We start from the raw sequence: 19,274 nt of genomic DNA, 5'->3' as shown, positions 1-19,274 counted from the left end.
CCATCCTGTTGTCTAGACACGGAGGAAGAGATATGGTCTCAGGGAAGCTGCAGGGGCTGCAGAAGGCTGCACTCGGATTTCCTGTCAGAGGTGGGGTCTTGTAGTTGCATAAATAGTGGGATCCTCCAACAGAACCTTCTCTAATACAGTTTGCAAGAGAGCAGAATTCAGCATTAAGTGAATTCATCCTCAACCCCTTCCCAAAGGATAGTTATTTAGCAATAGGAAAATCAACATGGCTAATGTGGTACTGCAGTGTCATTTTCAGGGTAAAAAGCTTTCAATCTCCTACTAATACCAATTCACCCTCTCTCCCCCACAAATAAATACACTATGACAATAGCTCATATTTGCTGGACTTTGTCCAGAGTCAGGAGGAAGTTTGTGGCCTTATAATGGAGAAGTCAACTGAGTTACCTGGAGTGAAACCATGTCCTTGACCTAATTATGATATGTCCAGTATGATAAGCAGCTGAACTAAGTGCCCATGGCAGTCAGAATAACAATAACAATTCAAACAGAATCCAGTCCTTCTGCATTGTTATGTCACCTGGAGAATTCTGTCCCAGCGATGGATTTTTGTACTGGAACTGGCTAGGAAGTCATGTGCTTTTTGCAGCAAGGCTTAAATAAAATGTATCTGATTTTTTTTTAAACACTGTGTGTAGTATTGCTGTTGTAGGTTGGGTACTCCAGGAAATAGACTCTGAGACTCTGAGATGTGCATGCTGAAGGTTTATTGGCGAGTGTTCCCGGGAACAACAGCTGTGAGGAGTAAGGGACGCAGGATGGAGCAGAGGGAGAAATTGAGGCAACAGGTTCAGGTCTTCATCTTCACCCCCACCTCCATCAACCAGTCATCGACTAGCTATGAGCCCTCAGCAGCCAACACTCCCAGCAGCTGAAGGAACAAGTGTCTTGATCCTGAAGTGAGACTTGGGCGGGGCGTGGCGGGGGGCTCCACGTTGTCTGCTGCAGTTGCCCATTAGTACTTTTCCTTCCCAAGTATCTCCACATTGACTATTCCATTTTACCTACCAAGTAGCCTGTGAGGTTGACAGGGCTAGGTAGGGATCATCCTTCCCTTAATACACATGAATACACTGGGAAATCCAAGTCCAGAGAATGTCAGACTTGCCCAAAGTCACCTACACTAGCCACAGGACTTGTCTCTCGCCCCCACCCAGAGTGATCTCTACTCAAAAGATTGTGTTCATTTTTCCCTACATCTAGAGTTTATAGAAGTGTGGAATATAAGAGCCAGAAAGGATAGTGAAGGTCACGTAGTCCAGCCACTTCACTTTAAAAGTAAGAAAATAGGCACGGAGATGGGGGCTGATTTCGCTAGAGTCGAGCTGCAAGTCTGCGGCAGCGCCCAGCCTTCTGGCTAGATTTCCTGCACTTGAGAGCCGGCTTTTATGACCTCTGATATGCTGGGCACAGTGTACCACATAGGAGCTACAGACATGAGCAGGTTACAGGTCCTGCCCTAGAGCATTTCAGAAAATCTGTAGGTTTCTTCAGTCCACTTGAATAGTTTCAATGAGACGGAGAGTGAAACTTTTTGTTCTAGGCTTTCCCTCTCAAATCACTTTGCAGAGTCTAAATCCGGAAGAAAATAGCATGTTGTTGCTTCAGAATGGGTAATTGTGTTCTCCCTGTGTTCTAAATTGCTGACTTAACTTTATAAAGTTAAACACTGTGCAGACGTACACAGATGACTCTCCCATTGACTCTCCCCGACCAAGATTCATATCCAAACCAGTGTCATGGTAGAGATTACTAAGAAAACAGACAACTGCTTTCTTTTCCTCCTTCTCTTTAAATGACTTTGTAGTATTTGTGATTTCAATTTCTAGGACACAAAGATAATAGCTGTATGGGATAAAGTGAGTGGGTTTTCAGTTTATGAAGTCACAGACCTATCCTTGCTCCTAAGCTTCCCAGTGTTATCCCCATAGCTAGGACCAAAAGGAGACATGTCTACTCTGGGACGAGCAGATCACATTTGCCCTCATATAATCCAGCTCTCACCACTGGAGTTTCCAAGTCAGAATGCGTTGTGCCTCCCGTGTTCTCATGCTCCAGATTTAAAACTTCTTTACTGGTGGTGATTGGTCACTATTTACAGCTCCTTTTCTCTCCCCTCTATTGGAGTGGTTAGTCAGTCACCTTATCCCACTTAAAAAACCAGGCGACGAACAGGAGGCAGACCTGACAAAAGGTTCTCTCCACCTCCCAGGTTTCTCAGAGAGCTTCCCACAGGGGCAGAAACTTGCATACGTGCCTTGCCTAGGAAAGGAGGCCCTAAAGCTGCTGTTAAGAAATGCACATGGGAGAGCACCTTCCCAGTGGCGTAGTGGTCAAGTTCGAATGCCCTGCTTGCAGGAGGCCTGGGGTTTGCAAGTTCAGATCACAACGAGGACATAGCCACACTGTGGTGGCATCCCACATAGAGTAGAGGAGGATTGCCACTGATGTTAGCTCAGTGGCAATCATCCTCAAACAAAAGAGGAAGATTGGCAACAGATGTTAGCACAGGGCCAATCTTCCTCACCAAAAAACCCCACAAAAAACCCACAACAAAAAAGCACATGAGAGCACAGACTTTAAAAGAAATTAGACTGCAGGCCAGAAAATAATTTTAATGCAAAGTAGAAAAGACCAGTCCATTTTGTCGTTTTCCTTGCCATTGTTCTGTAGACTCTCCTTCCTGTGATTTTGAGAATGTGGGAGGAGCAGGCCATGTTTCTAGAATGGTTGTCCATATGGGAAAGAGTCTCTCATACTGGTAGCTTGCTCCCAGATCTGGAGGGATGAGTGTCGTTTAGATCTGAGAGTAGATGTAAAACAATAAAATAATTTATATGTAGTTTATCGCTTCTGCCAATCCTATCACATTCCTCCTTACAGTCATGGCAGCTGCATCATCCTCGGCCCCATGGGAACCCCAAGGTTGCTTTTAAAGAACCTGCAAAATAAATACACAATAAGGAAGGGTAAACTTCTTGGGAGTGGTGGGGTAGGGAAGAGCAGAGAAGAGCCTGAGTCTTTGAAAGCATCTTCTTTCTGGTTAAGGAACTAGAGCCTAAAGGGAGAAGGAGGTGGGAGAGGGGAGGAAGGAACCAGGAAAACTGCACCTTCTCTGCTGAGGGGCATCCTTTGCTGTTATTCATGTTGATATTCTTCATGGAGATGAGGGTGATGCTGTCTTTCTCTCCATTGGCTGTGGAGCAGCTAGGGGTAGAAGGGAACATGGGTCATGGAGAGGAGGAGCAGGAGAGCGATGCGAGGGTCAAGGAACCATGATGGGGGGTTCAAACTTAGACCCTTGTTTTGATAACCCTACATTTTAGTGATGGACTGTGATGAAATGAGAGTGTGCTCTGAAGCCCAAAAGACTTGTATTTAACTTAGTTTTACTACCTACTACTTGTGTGATCTTGATCAAGTTACAACCTCTTTTAAGTCTCAATTTTTTAAATGTATAAAATGCAGTAATATCTGCCTTGAAGAATTGCTGTAAGGATTTGAGGTAATATTACAAAATATCTACCACAGTGCTTGGTACATACAAGGTATTCAATAAGTGATTCCTTAAATAAGTGTCCTTTTATTTAAGGGGTATATTAGAATCTGAATTCCTATACTTTTCATGAAGGGGTTATAGAGGCTTAGTCCTGGGGCTGAAGAGTCCCGGTCCATTTTCCATCACCTGATTGTTTCCTTTCAGGTCCACCCCTGTCCAACCCACCCCTCGCCCTGGCCTCAGTGGAGGCTGTCAGGATTCTGCGTGTGCGCGCGCGTGTGTGTGGGTGTGTGGGTGTGTGCGTGTGTGCGTGTGTGGAGAAGGTGGGAAGTCTCCGTTCCCTTTTGGAGTGGGAGGTCAGATAGATGATCCTTCCCTTACGCCTCTGACAGTCTTACCTTTCAGAAAGCCCTGAAGTCCCAGGTTTCTGGGGATCTGTAAAAATCCAAATGGGGGGACACATGCTGTAACAGAAGCCCACCCTATCCCTCAAAGCCCACCTAAGTGGACTTTCATCTAGTTCCTTCCCTCAACTCTGGGCTGAGTGTCAGTTCCAGAATCTAGCTCTGGGTTCCCCAGCAAAGAGGGGCAATGGGGGGCCCTGAGGGTCAGGGCATGTACCTTCAGACTCCTTGTTCTTCCGACACTTAAACCTTAGACTGACCACACTGACTAGGACGATCACCACAACCACCAGGATGACAATGAAGCTGATAACACCTGAACAGGGAAAAGGATGGGGTGAAGGGGAGGCTGAGGAGGGGACAGCAGCAGGCAACAGGATTTCAAATTCCCTTCTCAGCTAAGTGCTGTGTAGACAGACTCTGGGAGCAAAGTGAATTCCCCTTCTCTGCTGAATCTGTGAGCTCTCAGCCTGCTGCCCCTGGCCAGAGTGAGCTCTGCAGCCCTGTCCCATCCTCCCATAAGAAAATGGAACCCGGCAGAGCAGAAGAGCTGACTGGAGGGCCAGTGGAGGCTCCTTCCCACCAGGGCCTTCTTCGTCAGCCAAACTCTCCTAGAACAAATGGATGAGATTTGAACTTGTGTTTCCAGATCCAGAGTCTAAGTCAGTTCAAGGGTGGGGTCCCCTGCCACACCCCACCTTCTCCTCCCTCTCACCAAATGCAGCCACAGTGAGTACTGTCTCTGACGTGGGGCTGGGCAGGATTGTCGAGTCTTCTCCTGTCCTCAGGCTCGTGTTGTCTGATTTGGGGGTAATATTTTGAGACATGTCTAAAATGGAGTGGAGATGGATGTGTCAGTGAAGGGACCGACAGCCTACCAGAGAGACCTTGCTCCTTTCCTGCTTCCCCCAGATGAAAGGCTGAAGAGAGAGCTCATGCCCTACAAAAAAGACTTCCTCCCTGGAACTCCGACCAGATCCCATGAGGATGGAGGTCAGAATTGGGTGATGTGGGGTCACATAAATAGTATTGCCAGTTGTTTAAGTTGCTAGTTCCAGAGGACTCCAGAGAATTTGAGATGCTTCCTTCATTATGCTCTTCTCACCACCCCTTAGGGCCCAGAGGAAAGGGATTATGTTGCAAACATAGGGAGCCAGACTGGCCAAGGCAGAGTCATCCTTGCTTTGCCAAGAGTTGAAGTGGGAAGAAAGAAGGACACCAGATGTTTGTCCCCAGGCACTGATCTAACAGGCCAGGCTACTAGTTAAGGGGCACAAGTTTCTGGCCCTCTTAAAAGTGGTATGGTTACCCATCTCTTCCCCTCTTTAACTCATTGTACTGCAGGCCTAATTGCTGTTCCATTTCCTTATCCTCAGTCTCCTCCCAAATAAGTCTGGGAGTGTAAAAAATCCCAGAGCTAAGGGGTAGGATGAGGGAAAGCGTCAGGGTGCTCTTCGTTGTGAGCAGACATGACATACCTCCAGTCGTGCTGCCACTGCTGCTGCCACTGCTTGGGACACTTGTACCTGCGCCATGAAACAGCAGGGTGAAATGGAGGGTATCCCCCCGACCCCCAGTTCTCTCCTGTGCTGTTGGGGGAAGGCCAACTTGCCCTGAGTAGCCCTTTCCATCATTTGGGGTCCTCCGCCCCCGCCTCCGCCCTCCCCACCCTCACCCCCACCCCCCACCTCCACCCCCACCCCATCTAGTCCTTTATCAGTCCTGAGTCCAGGCTCCTTTCACCTTCATTGTGACCAGGCCCAAATTCTTGTCTCTACTCCCCACGGAACCTCTCTCATTCTCTCCCAAACCAGGGGACCGCTGATGTGGATCCTGGCCTTGAGACCCCTCATTGTGGGGCAGGACATGGGCCTCCTGAAGAGGGGAAGAAGGAACCCAGCCAGACAACACCCCAGCATTCACGCCTCCAGCCCCAGGTACTCACCAGGTACTGATGTGTGCTTCTGTGGCTGGGACGAGGTCAGGCCCACCAAGGACGGGGAGTGACCATTGACGGAGCTTGACTTTGGCGTCACTGGTTTACTGGTTACCTTGGAGACTTGTGAGGCCTTCTCTGTGGCTGCTGTGGATTAGGAAGTATGCATGGGCTTGCTTAGAGCCTCAGTCAGCATGTATGCAGGGAAGGCTCTTCTTCCAAAATCCTCCTTTTCTTTACTGCTTTCAATTCTAGAAGGAGCCATCCTTTCTTTCACCTCTAGGCCTTTGCCTGTGCAGTTCCCTCTGCCTGAAATATGCAGTTCCCACCACCCTCCACCCACAGTTTTCATCCGGTTAACTGCTTATTAGGCCTCAGCTTCACAGGTCACTCCCTTTGGCACGTCTTCCTTGACCCTCAAGTCTGAAGTGGCTGACGTCGGTCTGGGATCCCACAGCACCTTCTGCTCATGCCCATCACAGTCCTTCTCACTCTGCTTTGTAATTGTTAATGTGAGGTCCTGTTCACTTGTCTGTTCCCCTACTAGTATGTAGTCTCCTTTGGAGCAGAAACTGTGTCTGCTTCCTGATTGGGCCCTCCCTGGACAGTACTGTGGTCTGAGTGGCCGAGTACCTGGGGTGCTAGTGCTGGATGGAGGGCTTGGACTGCTGGCCTCTGAGGAAGGGCTGTCTCCTGCAAGGACAGAGGCAGAAGGGGAGTTGGAGGGGGGGTAGGTTTGGTGACACCACCCTCTCTTGCCCATCTGAGAACCCTTCAGCTCCAAGCAGGTGTGCAGGGCTGGGCAGGGGACAGGGATTGGCCCCTCAGCAACCACACTCACTCACCTGTGTTGGGAGAAGTTGGCTCTGTGGTCAGATTTAGATTTCCTGAAACAGACCGGCTGAAGCTGAGGATGTGCTGCCTCCTATTGCTCTGTCTCCCTCTCTTTTTCCCTATAGCTGGTCTTTTCTGGTCTTTCTCCCTACCCAATCCCCATCCCCAACCATTTGTCTCTCTCCTCTTTCAAGGCATGTTAGACTGGGCCAAGCTGAAAAAAGTCCCTAGAGGAGCTTAGCCTTGGATGTTCTGAGAGCTCTGGCCCCAGCCCTAATCACCTGAGATCAGTGCAAAACGGGCCTAGAGCTGCTCTCACCCTTTCTAAGCTCCCAGGCCTAAAGGCTGGAGTAGGCCCTGTGTGTTTGGTCTTACCCCGCAGACTAGAGTCCTGTGTTGTGGTGGACTGTGCGTTGTGGCCTGCAAGAGAAAGCAAAACACGTAGACTAGCTTGGTGAGTCTCCTGCCCAGCACAGGGCCCATAGAAGAACCCAGGCCTTTAGGTTTTCCAAGTCTCCCATACTGGAAGGCAGACACACTTGGCAGAGGGCTAAAGGATGTGGCTCCAGCTCCTGGTGCGTGCTTCCTCTGACACGGTGACTCAATAGCACTGTCACCACGACCTCATGGTTCCATGTCCCAGAGTCCTTTCCTGTCTCTTCAATCCTGCATGGGTTTCATACCAACCTGACACCAGGTCAGGGGAAGTTTATTTCAAACTAGGGATATGCCTAAGGACAGAGGGCCAGTGACCTGCCACATCTAGACAAGGACCCAAGATTGCAGGTCTCTAGCCTATATGGGTTTTTTGGTTTTTTTTTTAAAGATTTTATTTTTCCTTCTTCTCCCCAAAGCCCCCCAGTACATAGTTGTAGGTCCTGCTAATTGTGGCATGTGGGGCGCCGCCTCAGCATGGCTTGATGAGCGGTGCCATGTCTGCGCCCAGGATCCGAACCAGCGAAACCCTGGGCCGCTGAAGCAGAGCATGCGAACTTAACCACTTGGCTACGGGGCTGGCCCCTAGCCTAATGTTCTTGCTACACTACCATGGAGCCATCCACTTTTCCCTGTGAATATGGCCATCCTGCTCCTGCCCCAAGGGAAGGGGGTGGGAAGATGTGGTGAGTGAGATGGTGTTAAGGACTAGAGTTGGCATCTGTGCTCTCCCCCTGCCCTCCTCCTGCTGGAGATAGAGGCCTGCACAGGACACAAGTTCTGAGGTATATACAGGAGGCAGGGAAGCTGTAGAAGGAGCCACCAATTTACTCTCACAGCCAGAGGCTATTTCAGAAATGGTCATTGTTGGCCAAAGAGAGGAGTCAGTTACCAGGAGGCCCCAGTCAGAAGCCCTCATTAGTTTTGTGTGTACCTGTGTATGCCTGCAGACTATGCAGATGAGTGCATGCTTGTGTGCCCATATATGTGTCCCTTGTGTGTGTGGGACCTGAAAGGTCAGGTTGTGTTTGCTCATTTTCCACAATGAAATCATTCTTGAAACCTGTGAACAATGTGAAAGGAAAACAACATAGGGAAGTGGAGCCGCCCAGCTGGGTTCCCTTCATTCCACTCAGGCTGGGACAGCAGCCCCTGGCCTGGCCCTCCTGCTCTCCTAGCCCCTCTCATCAGGGAAGCACCAAGCCCTGGGCTGGGTGAACAGAGGTGGCTGGAGGCCAGGGGCCTGCCCAGCCTGTGGCAGCCTGCTGGTCTGTTTATTTTCCTTAGCCACTGCCTTCCTCTGTGCGGCTATTGCTTGGATAGTGTGGAATTAATTGTTTCCAAGCCCAAGCTTGCCCAAACTCTGGGCGGTGTTTTTCCAGGTCACCATCTCTGATAGCCCCATTCCCCCGTTGAATCAGGGTCAAGAGAGGAGTTAAAACGTGTAGGTGCCCAAAGCTAGAGAGAACTCTTCCCAGCTGGGGATGACCCTGGGAGAACCCCTTCGACCCAAGGCGCATCCTGAAATACTGATAGATAGGCGTATCTATCAATTATTGATCCAGCACATCTAAGGTACCATCTAAGCTCTATAAGGTTATAACTTTAGTTCTTAGTGAGAGGGCCCAGTGCACTGCCTTCCCACATTTATCTAGAAACAAAACTAATGTCTTGGAAGGAGTTCCAAAGTCAGAAGCTTCAAGTCCTCGTAGCTGCTCTCTCTTTGTCTCCCACCCCTTCCTCCTACAGGAACATTTTGTCAGCAGTAGATTCCTTTGATGGTAGAGGAGAGACTTAGGGAGCATCTGTTTGTACAGGCCAGGGTGCCTCTGACCAGGGGGCATGCAGATACCTGAAGAACACTGGCCACAGGCGTCTCTCGTTTTCCTGGTCTCCCCTCCTTAATCCCTACCTGCTTCCTTCCCTTTCATCCTCTCTCTCCTCCCCCTCCACCTCTTTTCCTCAGCAGCATAGTTTAGTTAGAATAATGGATTTTGGAGTCTGACAGGCTTGAGTTCAAGTCCTGACTTCTATCACTTACTCCCCGACCTGGGCCTCAGTTTTCTCTTCTTTAAAATGCAAGTGATTTTAGTACCATGTGTGATGTAAGGATATTGCATATAAAGCACTAACACAGTGCCTGACAAATAGTCCATGCTCAGTAAATGCTAGACGTCTTTATTTTTGCCCCATTCTCTTAAATCCTCCAAGTCTCAAGTCTGCCCTGACTCTGTGTATCCACAGTCAAGTCCCTTTGTGAGCCCGAATGTCCTCACTGCACTAAAATGAAGGAGACAGTGAGGGCTCTGAGCTCTCGGGAGGAGAGGCTAGGAAACCCAAGGGGTGAGCGTGGCTTAGGAAGAGTTTACACAGGGTATTCCTAGCCCTGGCACTTGCCTGGGACCGGACAGTGGGTAGGGAACCTGGGAGAAGCCTAGGCCTGGGAAAAGGCCACCTCATGAGTCTCACTTTTTAATTTCCCCCTCTGCCACCTCTGCAGTTTCCACAACAGCATGTTCCCCCAGCCCCAGATCAAATGTATGACTCTGTCCTCCCCGGAGGGCGTGGGGGGATGGCGGCGATCAGAGTTTTCACCCCCAGCCCATGAGCTTTTAGATAAATGTCTGGCCTCTCCAGGAGGCAGAGTGTCTGGCGTTCCGGCCTTCTCACCCACACCATCCTCCCTCCCCATCCAAGCACTCTTGGACTCTCTTCTGCTGCTTTGAGCACAGACTCATGAATCTTCCGCAGAGGACTGTGGAAGGTGAAGTGGGGGTGGGGAAGGGATGACCAAAGGGAAGTTGCTGCCTTGTGAGTCAGAATCTCCTGGATTTCTCACAATTCCCAGCAACTGCTCCCTAATTAGAGGATCCCTTATGAGCTGCTTCACGACTCATCAGCTGGCAGAGCCCTGTCTGAGAAGTGTTGTTTCCAAGTCATCTCCTTGAAGGTCATCTCATCTAGCCCCCGGGTGAGGATATTGTGTATATCCTCTTTGGCAAATAGTTCTTTGTATCTAATCTGAGTCCCTTTTGCTGTGATTTGAGCTTAAAATAAATATTTGGAATTCCCAGGTGGTTGCTCGTCACATGGAGGAGGAAAAAAGATCACCTGTAAAGCCCAAGGTACAGACAGTTTTGTGCTTGAACACCCTGGAAGGAGCTTTCGGGCCTCAATCTCACACCAAAGGAGTCACTTCCCACACTTCAGGTGGCCACCCTCTATGGGGGCCCCAGTTCACCCTGGACATTTCCCCACAAAAGGATTTAACCATACCTCTGTTTTACTCGTGCCTCCCAATCCAACTGATGCTCTTCACAAAAGGCTCTGGAATTTCCCTTGGGCGCTGGCCCGAGGGAGAGCGTGTGTGGTGTGTGACCTGAAGGAGGGCCAGCATACCCAGGACTGCCAACTGTGGGAGAGGAACTCCTGAAGGAGAGTGGCAAGTGCCTCTTACCTTGGAGTAGGAGGACGCCAAGGATCACCCAGCACAGCTGTGTAGCTCCGACAGTCCTCATGTCAGCTGGGTCTGTGGTGGGCAGGCAGCCGCTCTCTCCGTGGAGGCTCTGTCCATAGTAGAGAAGAGAGAGGGAGCACTGGGGCGGGGCGGGGGTGGGGACTGGCTCTCCAGGAGTTTCCTGTCAAAGAATAGAAGGAAACACATTGGGACTGGCTCCAGGGGCCCTGCTTAGCCCAGCAGCCCAGATGAGGATGTAAGGCTGAAATAACAGCAACTGTGCCTGGGCTCGGCATGGCCTGGGCTAGAGCTTCTGTGGTCTCCTCCAGGGCCTGTGTACAAAGACCACTGAGGGCAACCTGGATCCCTGCCCCCTCTCTTCCTCTCTGAGGGCTCCATCAGGTCCCTCCACACACCACCTGGAGGTTTTCCTGGAGTCTAACTCCAACCCCTCCCCATACTGTTTCAGATCATGTCCTCCCCTCCCATGACTGAGCTTTAAAGCTCAGCCTACCAGCCACCCATGTTCTGTAGACTCTGAATTCTCCACATTCCTCTCCCTCCTCAGGGCTCCCAGTGCAGATGGGACTCCCAACATCTTTGGGGGAGGCTTTGGAAACATTATTTTAATTCTTATAGAAAAAGAAGAGAACCGCATTCCTGGCATTTCTTCCTCAGCCCTCCCCTCACATTGGGGTCAGGTGTTCCCTGTGCTCTAGCAGCACCCTGTTTTAGCATCCATCCAGCACATATCCCCGTGATACTCTCTCCTGCAGACACAGGCCAGCATTGTCACTTTTTTCAGTATGCCTAGGACCTGGCACAATGCCTGACATACAGCACATCCTCAACACATACTTATTGAACTAATCTCAAAAGATTTAAGAGCAGAGAAATGTCACACGCAATCCTACCTCTTTAATATAATTATTATCATTGTTGTGGATTTCCCTCCAGTCTATGTATTCCAGTCTGTCACTATATATATATGTATATATATGTGCAACCATTTGTGTGATTGGTATGCTCTTCTCTCTTATTTTTTGATAGATATTTTATTTTGAAGCAAGCACAAATGTACAGAGAAGTTGGAAGTACATTACATAGAACCATTTGAGAGTAAATTGCCAACAGAATGCCCCATCACCCCCGATACTGTAGTGTATATTTCCTACAAACAAGGACAGTCTCCCACATAATCACAATACAGCCATCGAAATTAGGAAGTTAGTATTGATATATTAATACCATCTAATCCTCAGATCCCATTCAGATTTTGATAATTGTTCCAATAGCATCCTTTATAGCAAAAGGGTCCAGTCCAGAATTACTCACTGTATGTCTCTTTAGTCTCCTTCAATCTGGAACAGTTCCTTGATCTTTCCTTAACTCTCATGACCTTGACTTTTTTTTTTAATTTTTTTAAACATTGGCACCTGAGCTAACAACTGTTGCCAATCTTTTTTTTTTTTCTGCTTTTTCTCCCCAAGTCCCCCCAGCACATAGTTGTTTTTTTTTTTTAAGTTGTGGGTCCTTCTAGTTGTGGCACGTGGGACACCACCTCAGCATGGCCTGACGAGCGGTGCCATGTCTGCGCCCGGGATCCAAACAGGTGAAACCCTGGGCCACCGAAGCAGAAAGCGCAAGCTTAACCACTCGGCCCAGTTATTTTGTGGAGTGTCCCTCGTTTAGGTTTGTCTGACACTCCCTCGTTTTTAGATTTAGGTTATGCCTCTTTGGCAGGGATGTCACAGAACCAATGCTGTGTCCCTCTCTGCATCCAATCAACGGGTGCATAATTTTGATTTGTGCCATTACTGAGGATGTTCGCTTGATCACTCGCTTCAGGTGGTGTCTGCTAGTGTGTTGGTTTCCTGTGCTACATAACAAATTACCATAAACCGGTGGCTTAAAACAACAGAGATTTATTCTCCCACAGTTCTGGAGGCCAGAAGTCAACACCAAGGTGTTGGCAGGGCCACACTCCCTCTGAGGGGTTTAGGGGAGGATGTGTTCCTTGCCTCTTCCAGCTTCTGGTGGCTGTTGAGCATTCCGCGGCTTGCAGCCACATTCCTTCAGTCTCTGCCTCCATATTCACATCGCCTTCTCTGTGTCTTCTCCTCTGTGTGTCTCTTCCAAGAACACTTGGCATTGAATCTGGCGCCCATCTGGCTGATCCAGGATGACCTCCTCATCCCAAGATCCTTAACACAGTTACATCAGCAAAGACTCTCTTTCCAAGCAAGGTCACATTCACATGTTCTGGGATTAAGATATGGACATATCTTTTGGGGGCCACCATTCAGCCGCTACAGCCAGCTTTCTTCACTTTAAAGTTATTCTTTTCCCCTTTATAGTTAGTAAGTATTTTGTGGGGAGATATTTTGAAACTATGTGGATATCACACATTACAATCATTTATTTCGATGCTCAAATTGTCCCCATTTTGGCCACTGGGAGCCCCTTCAAGCTGGTTTCTTTGCCCTTTCGACATGTCTCCATCATTCTGTGAGCACTTCCTTACTTTCTGACATGATGAGATGTTCCAGGTTTATCTCATGCCCCAGTCCTGGAATCAGCTATTTCTCCAAGGAGCCCTAGTTTGTTTTAGTGGCGAATAGTATTTAGAAACTGAGATCCAGGTGGAGGGTGTGCTCATTGCTACTAGAGGGTATCTTCTCCAAGGCCCTTCCCTGAAATCTGGCTCCCATTATCCCTATTTGATCACTCCTCTTGTCACCAAGCTCCCATTGCAGCTGCCACCGTCCCCTCACGGATGCCTTCCACACTCCACTCAGCCTCTGACCCTCCATGCTGGGCTCTTCCCTCACCATATAGACGCCTTCCTCATGCTTCGTGGGCTCTGACACCCTGTTCTGGGCCACTATGACTCCCCCCACGCTATGGGCACATCACTGACCTCGTTCTGCCTCATCTTTAGGATTGAGTTATTCCAGAAGAGAAAAGAAGAGGAAAAGGAAGCTTTTCTCTTATTTTCAAATTACAAGCGTTTTCTCCTGGCTCATAGTCTTCATAGGAATCATTTTTAATGGCAACATATTTACTATTCTGTGGTCTATTTAACCATCTTTCTGTTTGAATATTTAAGCTGCTTCCAGTTTTTCCTTTTAAGACTGATACTGCCATGAACAGCTACAGGACTATTACATTGTTGTTGTAGTTATTGTTGTTGTTTTATCCATTCTAATAAGTGTGTAGTTTTTCACTGTGGGTTTTTTAACAGCTTTATTGAGATACAGTTCACATACGGCTATAGGTTGAAGGCTTATGTCCCCTCAAAGTTCGTAAGTTGAAATCTTAACTCCCAAGGTGATGGTTTTAGGAGGTGAGGTCTTTGGGAGGTGATTAGATCAGGAGGGTAGAGCCTTCATGATTGGGATTAGTGGCCTTATAAGAGAGACCCCAGAGAGCTAGCTTGCTCCTTCTGCCATGTGAGGATACAGCAAGAAGGCACTATCTCTGAACCAGGAAGTGGGCTCTCACAGATACCAAATCTGCTCGTGTCTTGATCTTGGACTTCTCAGCCTTCAGAACTGTGAGAAAGAAATTTCTGTAGTTTATAAGACGCCTCATTTATGGTATTTTGGTATAGCAGCCTGAACAGACTAAGACACATACTACAAAATTTACCCATTTAAAGGGTATAATTCAGGGGCCAGCCTGGTGGTATAGTGGTTAAGTTCACATGCTCTGCTTCAGCAGCCCAGGGTTTGCGGGTTCAGATCCTGGGCTCAGACCTACACACCACTCATCAAGCCATGCTGTGGTGGCATCCTGCATACAAAATAGAGAAAGATTGGCACCAATGTTAGCTCAGGGCCAATCTTCCTCACCAAAATAAAATAAAATAAAACAAAGGGTATAATTCAGTAGTTTTTAGTATATTCAGAGATGTGTGCAACCATCAGCATGATCAATTTTAAAACATTTTCGTTACCCTACAAAGAAATCCCACACCCATTATAGACCTATAGCTTCTAATAAGAAGGCTGGAAGTGGGGTGTGGTTGAGATGGGTACCCTTGCTCTTGGCTCACCTCCAGTGACCCTGAGCTGAAGATGAGCCCTGAAAGTCAGCCAGCTCTCAGACCTCTCATATCCTGGCAACCTCCTGCTGGCCTGCTCAGAGTGTCCCCAGAGTCCCTCTCCTTCAGCTCCCTCTGCAGACTCTAACCCTGGCTTCCTTCAGTGGGGACAGAGAGAGGGAAGAAGGGCTGCTCCTTGCTTGCCTTAGTCTGACAGGGTCTCTTCCACCTCCCTGGGGAGTTAGAAAAGACAAGTGAGCCCAGTGTACAGAACCGAGTCAGGGGCCTCCAGCCCGGAGGAGTGATGGTGGGGAGGACCCCAGAGTCTTTTCATCTTTGGTTTCTGTGCTCAAACCTCAAAAGCCAGGGATTTTCTTCTCTGTGAAATAAGAGCAGATTCTTGATCATTTTAGCCCCCGAACCCATCTGAGAGGCTCCATGACAACAAAAAGCTAAAAAAAGACAGAGGGAGTGAGTCAGTGAACACTTGTAGTGACTCACAAGTGCCTTCCCCACAGGTAAAGGGTGCCTGCTTACAAGCCTCCAGAACTAAAGACAGGGTGGAGGTGGGGAGATTCTTCCAGGTTCCAGCTCTATTCAGCAAACTTTTGTCCAGCACCTGTTGTATAGTACCAGGCACTGTGATAGACTCTGAGACACAGATGGGAATGCCCTGATGAGGTTCACAGGCTAGGAAGAAAAATGGGCGGTGTGTACGTCTGTGCCCAGGATCCACCCCCAGACACCTGTAACATAAGACAAAGTGTGACAAATGTCAGGAATGAGGTAAGAAACATACTGCTATAGGATTTAAGGAAAAGCAAGAAAGCTACTTCCGTACAGTGGGCTGAAGAATAAATTTCTGGAGGAGGTGACATTTGAACTAAGCCATAAAAGATGATTAAGGTTTAGATGATGGGAAGGGCAGCTCACAACAGTGAGCAAGGAGGTGGGAAAGTGAGATAAGGCTAGGACAATAGTCTGGTCCCAGAAGTTCCACCCCCTTATCCTTTCTGAAGCCTTTTAGGAGATAGATCCAGGATTGGTGAGGGAGGGGAAGGGAAGAATTTGCCATCAGAAGGATCAGAAATTGGGCTTTTGGACTCAGGGACTGGAGCCCCAGTGGTGGTGCCTGTGAGAGCAATGGGACATGTGTCTTGAGGAGGCAGGAGGCAAACAGCAGTGGCTAAAGCTCTGGACTGTGGCAGAATTCAGATTTCCTCTGGCTGAAGTGTAAGCGGACCAAGGAGGGAGGTAGAGGATGACCAGAGCCTTTGATCACATTGGGAGGGGGTCAGCCAGTAACTGCTCTTACTCACTCTGCAGGTCAGCTCAGCAGCCTAGTGACCTGGGCTTGAGGTAAGCTGGGAGGTCTAAATGAGGTCCCTGAATGTCAGGGTGTGGAGCAGCTTAGCTGAGAGACAAGGACTCAGGAGGCTACATCTTGCCTCCAGGGACCAAGCCACTGGGCGGGGGGAATTCTGGGTGGTCTCCAAGTCTCCAGACTGGAATGGAGGGTAGTATGTGCACAGCAAGGCATAGAATCAGGGATGGCTGGTCCCATGGAGTTAGTTAGGACCAAAAATTATCCTTTATAAACTCTCCAGAGAGAGGAGAAACTGGTGGGCACTTTTTGACTTGACACATTAAAGCGCACACATTGTCAAATAAAGTTACTTTCAGACAAATGCAGAGATATATGGAATTAATATTTGTAATAGCCAAAGAAGAAAAAACCCAAAGAGAAAAGAATTTCTTGCATGGGAATGATAAACATCAAATTCAACAAGGTCGTTCTCCCTGGGATGAGAAGGAGGGGAGAGGTCAGGGAGTGGGATGTTTATTTTATCTCTAATATTTTAGTTCTAAAATTTTTTTGAAATAAATGTGACAAACCATTGAGATGGACAGAGCTGGTGGTTGGGCCAGAGAGATTTAGTGTATAATAGTCTACACTTTCCAGTGTGTTTGAGATACTGCATTGAAAAAAAAATCCTAGGACTGTAACTTGAGAGATCAGTTGGGGGGGGGGGGGCGGTTGATAGGTCCTGGTGGGGGCGGGGCGTGGTGGGGGTGCTGGCCAAGTGTCTGGAATCTGGTGGAGGAGGGATGGGCAGGTAGACCCAGGCTCCTAAAGCTGGCAGGGAGCATGAAAGGAGGGGCCCAAGAATAAGATCAAGTTTCTATCAGAGTTAAGGGCCGGCCAGGATAGTCCCGATGATGTTCACGGAAGTGAAAGCGCGGGAGAGAGCGATGAGGCTGTGTGTGCAGAGGGTGTGTGCCCCGTGAGCCCCACAGACGTGGCAGCTCCGGGTAGGGGCTGGGCTGGGGCGGCAGGCTCTCCTTTGCCCGGCTGACCGCCAGTCCTGAGGGAGCCTTGCGCCGGCCCAGACAATGCACCAGGTAGACTCTCTTGACTCACCCCCTCCTGCCAGGCTGGTCTGACTCCCGGCAGGGGCCCCAAGCCTTTCACCAGCCTGCGCTTCCCTTTTAGCCCCTGTACTTCCGGAGCTGCTTCCCCACCCGCTGCCCTGGGAGCTGTGTGACCTGGGCCCCAGACAGCCTCAGACTTTCAAGTGGGGGTGGGCATTGGACTTTCCAAATGTGAAGGGACACGTGTTGGGGATGGGAGAGGGTGGACATTGTGACTGAGGAACTAAAGGGAGTGAGTTTGTCCTGAATGCCTTTCTTGGACCCCAGTTGCCTACCCATGAGGAGGGCCAGGCTGAGGACTCAGGATCAGGGGAGAGGCTCCTCCCCAGAGGGTCTGCTCCTGATGGTCTGGCTGAGGAAGAGGAGGCTAGGGAGAAAAAGTTTCTTGAGCCTGTGGTGACCTTGCCAGCTCTGGGATTTACAGTTTGGAGGTTTGCTACCTTCATGGCAATCCCTGCTCAACACTTAGCAGGGTGAAGACAGACAGAGGTAAGGATCATGACCTCCAGCTTTTGGCAGAAGAACGCTGGGACCGTGAAAGAGGCTGGCGTGAGGTCTCTAGTCCATCCTGGACAGAACCAGGAATCAACTGGGCAGCCCCTCCTCTCCAGGCCCCTGAACTTGATCCTGATACCTAGGGGGGGGGGGGGCGGAGGGGATTATGGGATGAGGTATCCCTCTTTCCTCACCCCAAGGTTCTCGGGTTCATGTCTCTTCTTCCTCTCTCCCTCCGCCCAGGGTACCGCCCTCTGCTTTCCATGTGAGTTGAGAGTAGGGAGCACCTAAGAGGCAGGACACAATGACTCCCTTTTCCCAGGACTTTAAGAAGCAGCTGTTCCCTGCCCTCTGCCCAGGATGTGGGACAGCAGCCTGTAGTGTGCTAAGATTCCTGACCCAGGACATAGGATCTATTTAGGAATTTTGCTGGAGACCTGGAAAGAAAGAGTAGTGGGAGGACTTGGGGAGCCAAACTCTGTATTCCAGACCGTAACGAAGCCTCCTCTTTGTCCCTTTCTGAATGACTTTGTCTCCCTATCTCTGTTTCGTTTTTCTCTGTCTCTGTCTCTCCATATCTATTTCACTTCTTTCTTTTTCTTCCTCTTTCTCTCTCTTTTTCTTTCTCTTTTTCTCTTTGTATTCTTTCTCTCTGTATCTCCCATCTGTCTTTTTTCTTTTATTCTCTCTATTGCTTTGTGTGTGTTTATCTCTATGTTTCTCTGTCTTTCTATTCTCTCTCTCTCTCCATGTCTTAACTCTGTCTCTCTTTCTTTGTCTCTGTTCCTCTCTCTCTCTCTGAGGCTCCCTGTGTGTGTCTCTCTCAGTTCTCTTTGGATGTCTGTCTCTCTCTATTTTGGTATTTTTCTATGTATACATGCTCACATCACCTTCTCTCTCTGCCACTCCCGTCCCAGGCTGGCCACTATCCCTGGCTTTCTCCAGCTGTGAACAGCTCAGCAGAGCAGGAACCCCAGAAGCAACTCCCAAAGGTGCTCAGCGGGACCTGGGAACCACCTCGAGGGGACGGGCTGCCCCTGCTCTCTGTCATCGTCGCTGTCTTTGTCCTGCTGGCAGTCTGTATCGTGGTGGTAGTCCACTTTGGGCCAAGGCTACACCACGGCCATGCCACTCTCTCCAGAGAACCATCAGTCCCAAAGCCAGAGGGTGGCATCTACCTCATCCACTGGCGAGTGCTGGACCCTCCAGACAGTCACGAAGATGCCTGGCCAGGACCTCCTGTCTCTGGCTTCTGCCTTGTGCCAGATGGGCCTAGGCTCAGCACTGATGAAGTCACATACCTGTAGGAAGGAGACTTTGGAAAGTTGGCCTGACTTGGCTCAGAACAAGAAACTGCACAGAGAATTAGGTCAAAAGCATATTGGGGCCTGGGCTTCAGAGCTTTGGAAGTGGACACGTGGACTCGGCAGGAGCTGCCCTCTCAGCAGAATATTTCTAGAGGAAGCCCTGTATGCACAGGAGAAATAAAAGAAACTTGGGGGCCCTGCCCAGAAACATGCTGCTGTGAGCATTCCCAGTGCCCAAGGCCACCCCTGCAAAGCTACTGCCCTCTTTTCAGGGACCACCAGACCCCTGTACCTCCCTCTCCGAGTCCCTCCTCCCTCCTCCCACTCCTAATCGCCTCCTATTTGGGTGTCAAAGTGAGTCTACCTTGGAAGATTTCACCACCAAGCCCACCCTCCTGC

At 49.3% G+C, this 19,274-nt stretch overlaps 3 protein-coding genes across 5 annotated transcripts in view; 1 reads left to right on the top strand and 2 right to left on the bottom strand.

Moving 5' to 3' along the window:
* DNAJC18 (DnaJ heat shock protein family (Hsp40) member C18) overlaps window positions 1-515 on the bottom strand; it is a 31,062-nt gene extending 30,547 nt beyond the window's left edge. For both annotated transcript variants that reach the window (XM_070570803.1, XM_070570802.1), the window contains exon 1: window positions 418-515. The gene's annotated coding sequence lies outside the window, so the exon portion shown is untranslated. The remainder of the gene's footprint in view (window positions 1-417) is intronic.
* A 2,110-nt stretch (window positions 516-2,625) lies between these two features.
* Window positions 2,626-16,152, bottom strand: ECSCR (endothelial cell surface expressed chemotaxis and apoptosis regulator). Its single transcript, XM_008515546.2, has 12 exons — window positions 15,960-16,152; window positions 10,596-10,776; window positions 7,079-7,123; window positions 6,715-6,756; window positions 6,503-6,562; window positions 5,879-6,016; window positions 5,412-5,459; window positions 4,649-4,762; window positions 4,151-4,249; window positions 3,928-3,964; window positions 3,141-3,237; window positions 2,626-2,971 (listed from the first exon to the last, which is right to left on the bottom strand). Exons 2-12 carry the CDS (start codon window positions 10,654-10,656, stop codon window positions 2,963-2,965), a joined length of 750 nt encoding a protein of 249 aa, XP_008513768.1. The 5' UTR covers window positions 10,657-10,776; window positions 15,960-16,152; the 3' UTR covers window positions 2,626-2,962.
* Window positions 16,153-16,903: 751 nt separating this feature from the next.
* Window positions 16,904-19,087, top strand: SMIM33 (small integral membrane protein 33). Of its 2 annotated transcripts, none has more exons than XM_070570807.1 (2): window positions 16,904-17,043; window positions 18,486-19,087. In XM_070570807.1, exons 1-2 carry the CDS (start codon window positions 17,035-17,037, stop codon window positions 18,873-18,875), a joined length of 399 nt encoding a protein of 132 aa, XP_070426908.1. In that variant the 5' UTR covers window positions 16,904-17,034; the 3' UTR covers window positions 18,876-19,087. The 2 variants fall into 2 exon arrangements, 1 of the variants encoding a protein (XP_070426908.1); XR_011525549.1 differs by lacking the exon at window positions 16,904-17,043 and adding an exon at window positions 17,424-17,562 and having other exon boundaries at window positions 18,486-18,621.
* Window positions 19,088-19,274: the final 187 nt, after the last annotated feature.

Source organism: Equus przewalskii, chromosome 13 (genome assembly GCF_037783145.1).
Source record: "Equus przewalskii isolate Varuska chromosome 13, EquPr2, whole genome shotgun sequence".
Classification (NCBI taxonomy): Eukaryota; Metazoa; Chordata; class Mammalia; order Perissodactyla; family Equidae; genus Equus; species Equus przewalskii.
Note: the sequence above shows the minus strand (reverse complement) of the source record. Positions and strands in the feature narration are given on the sequence as shown.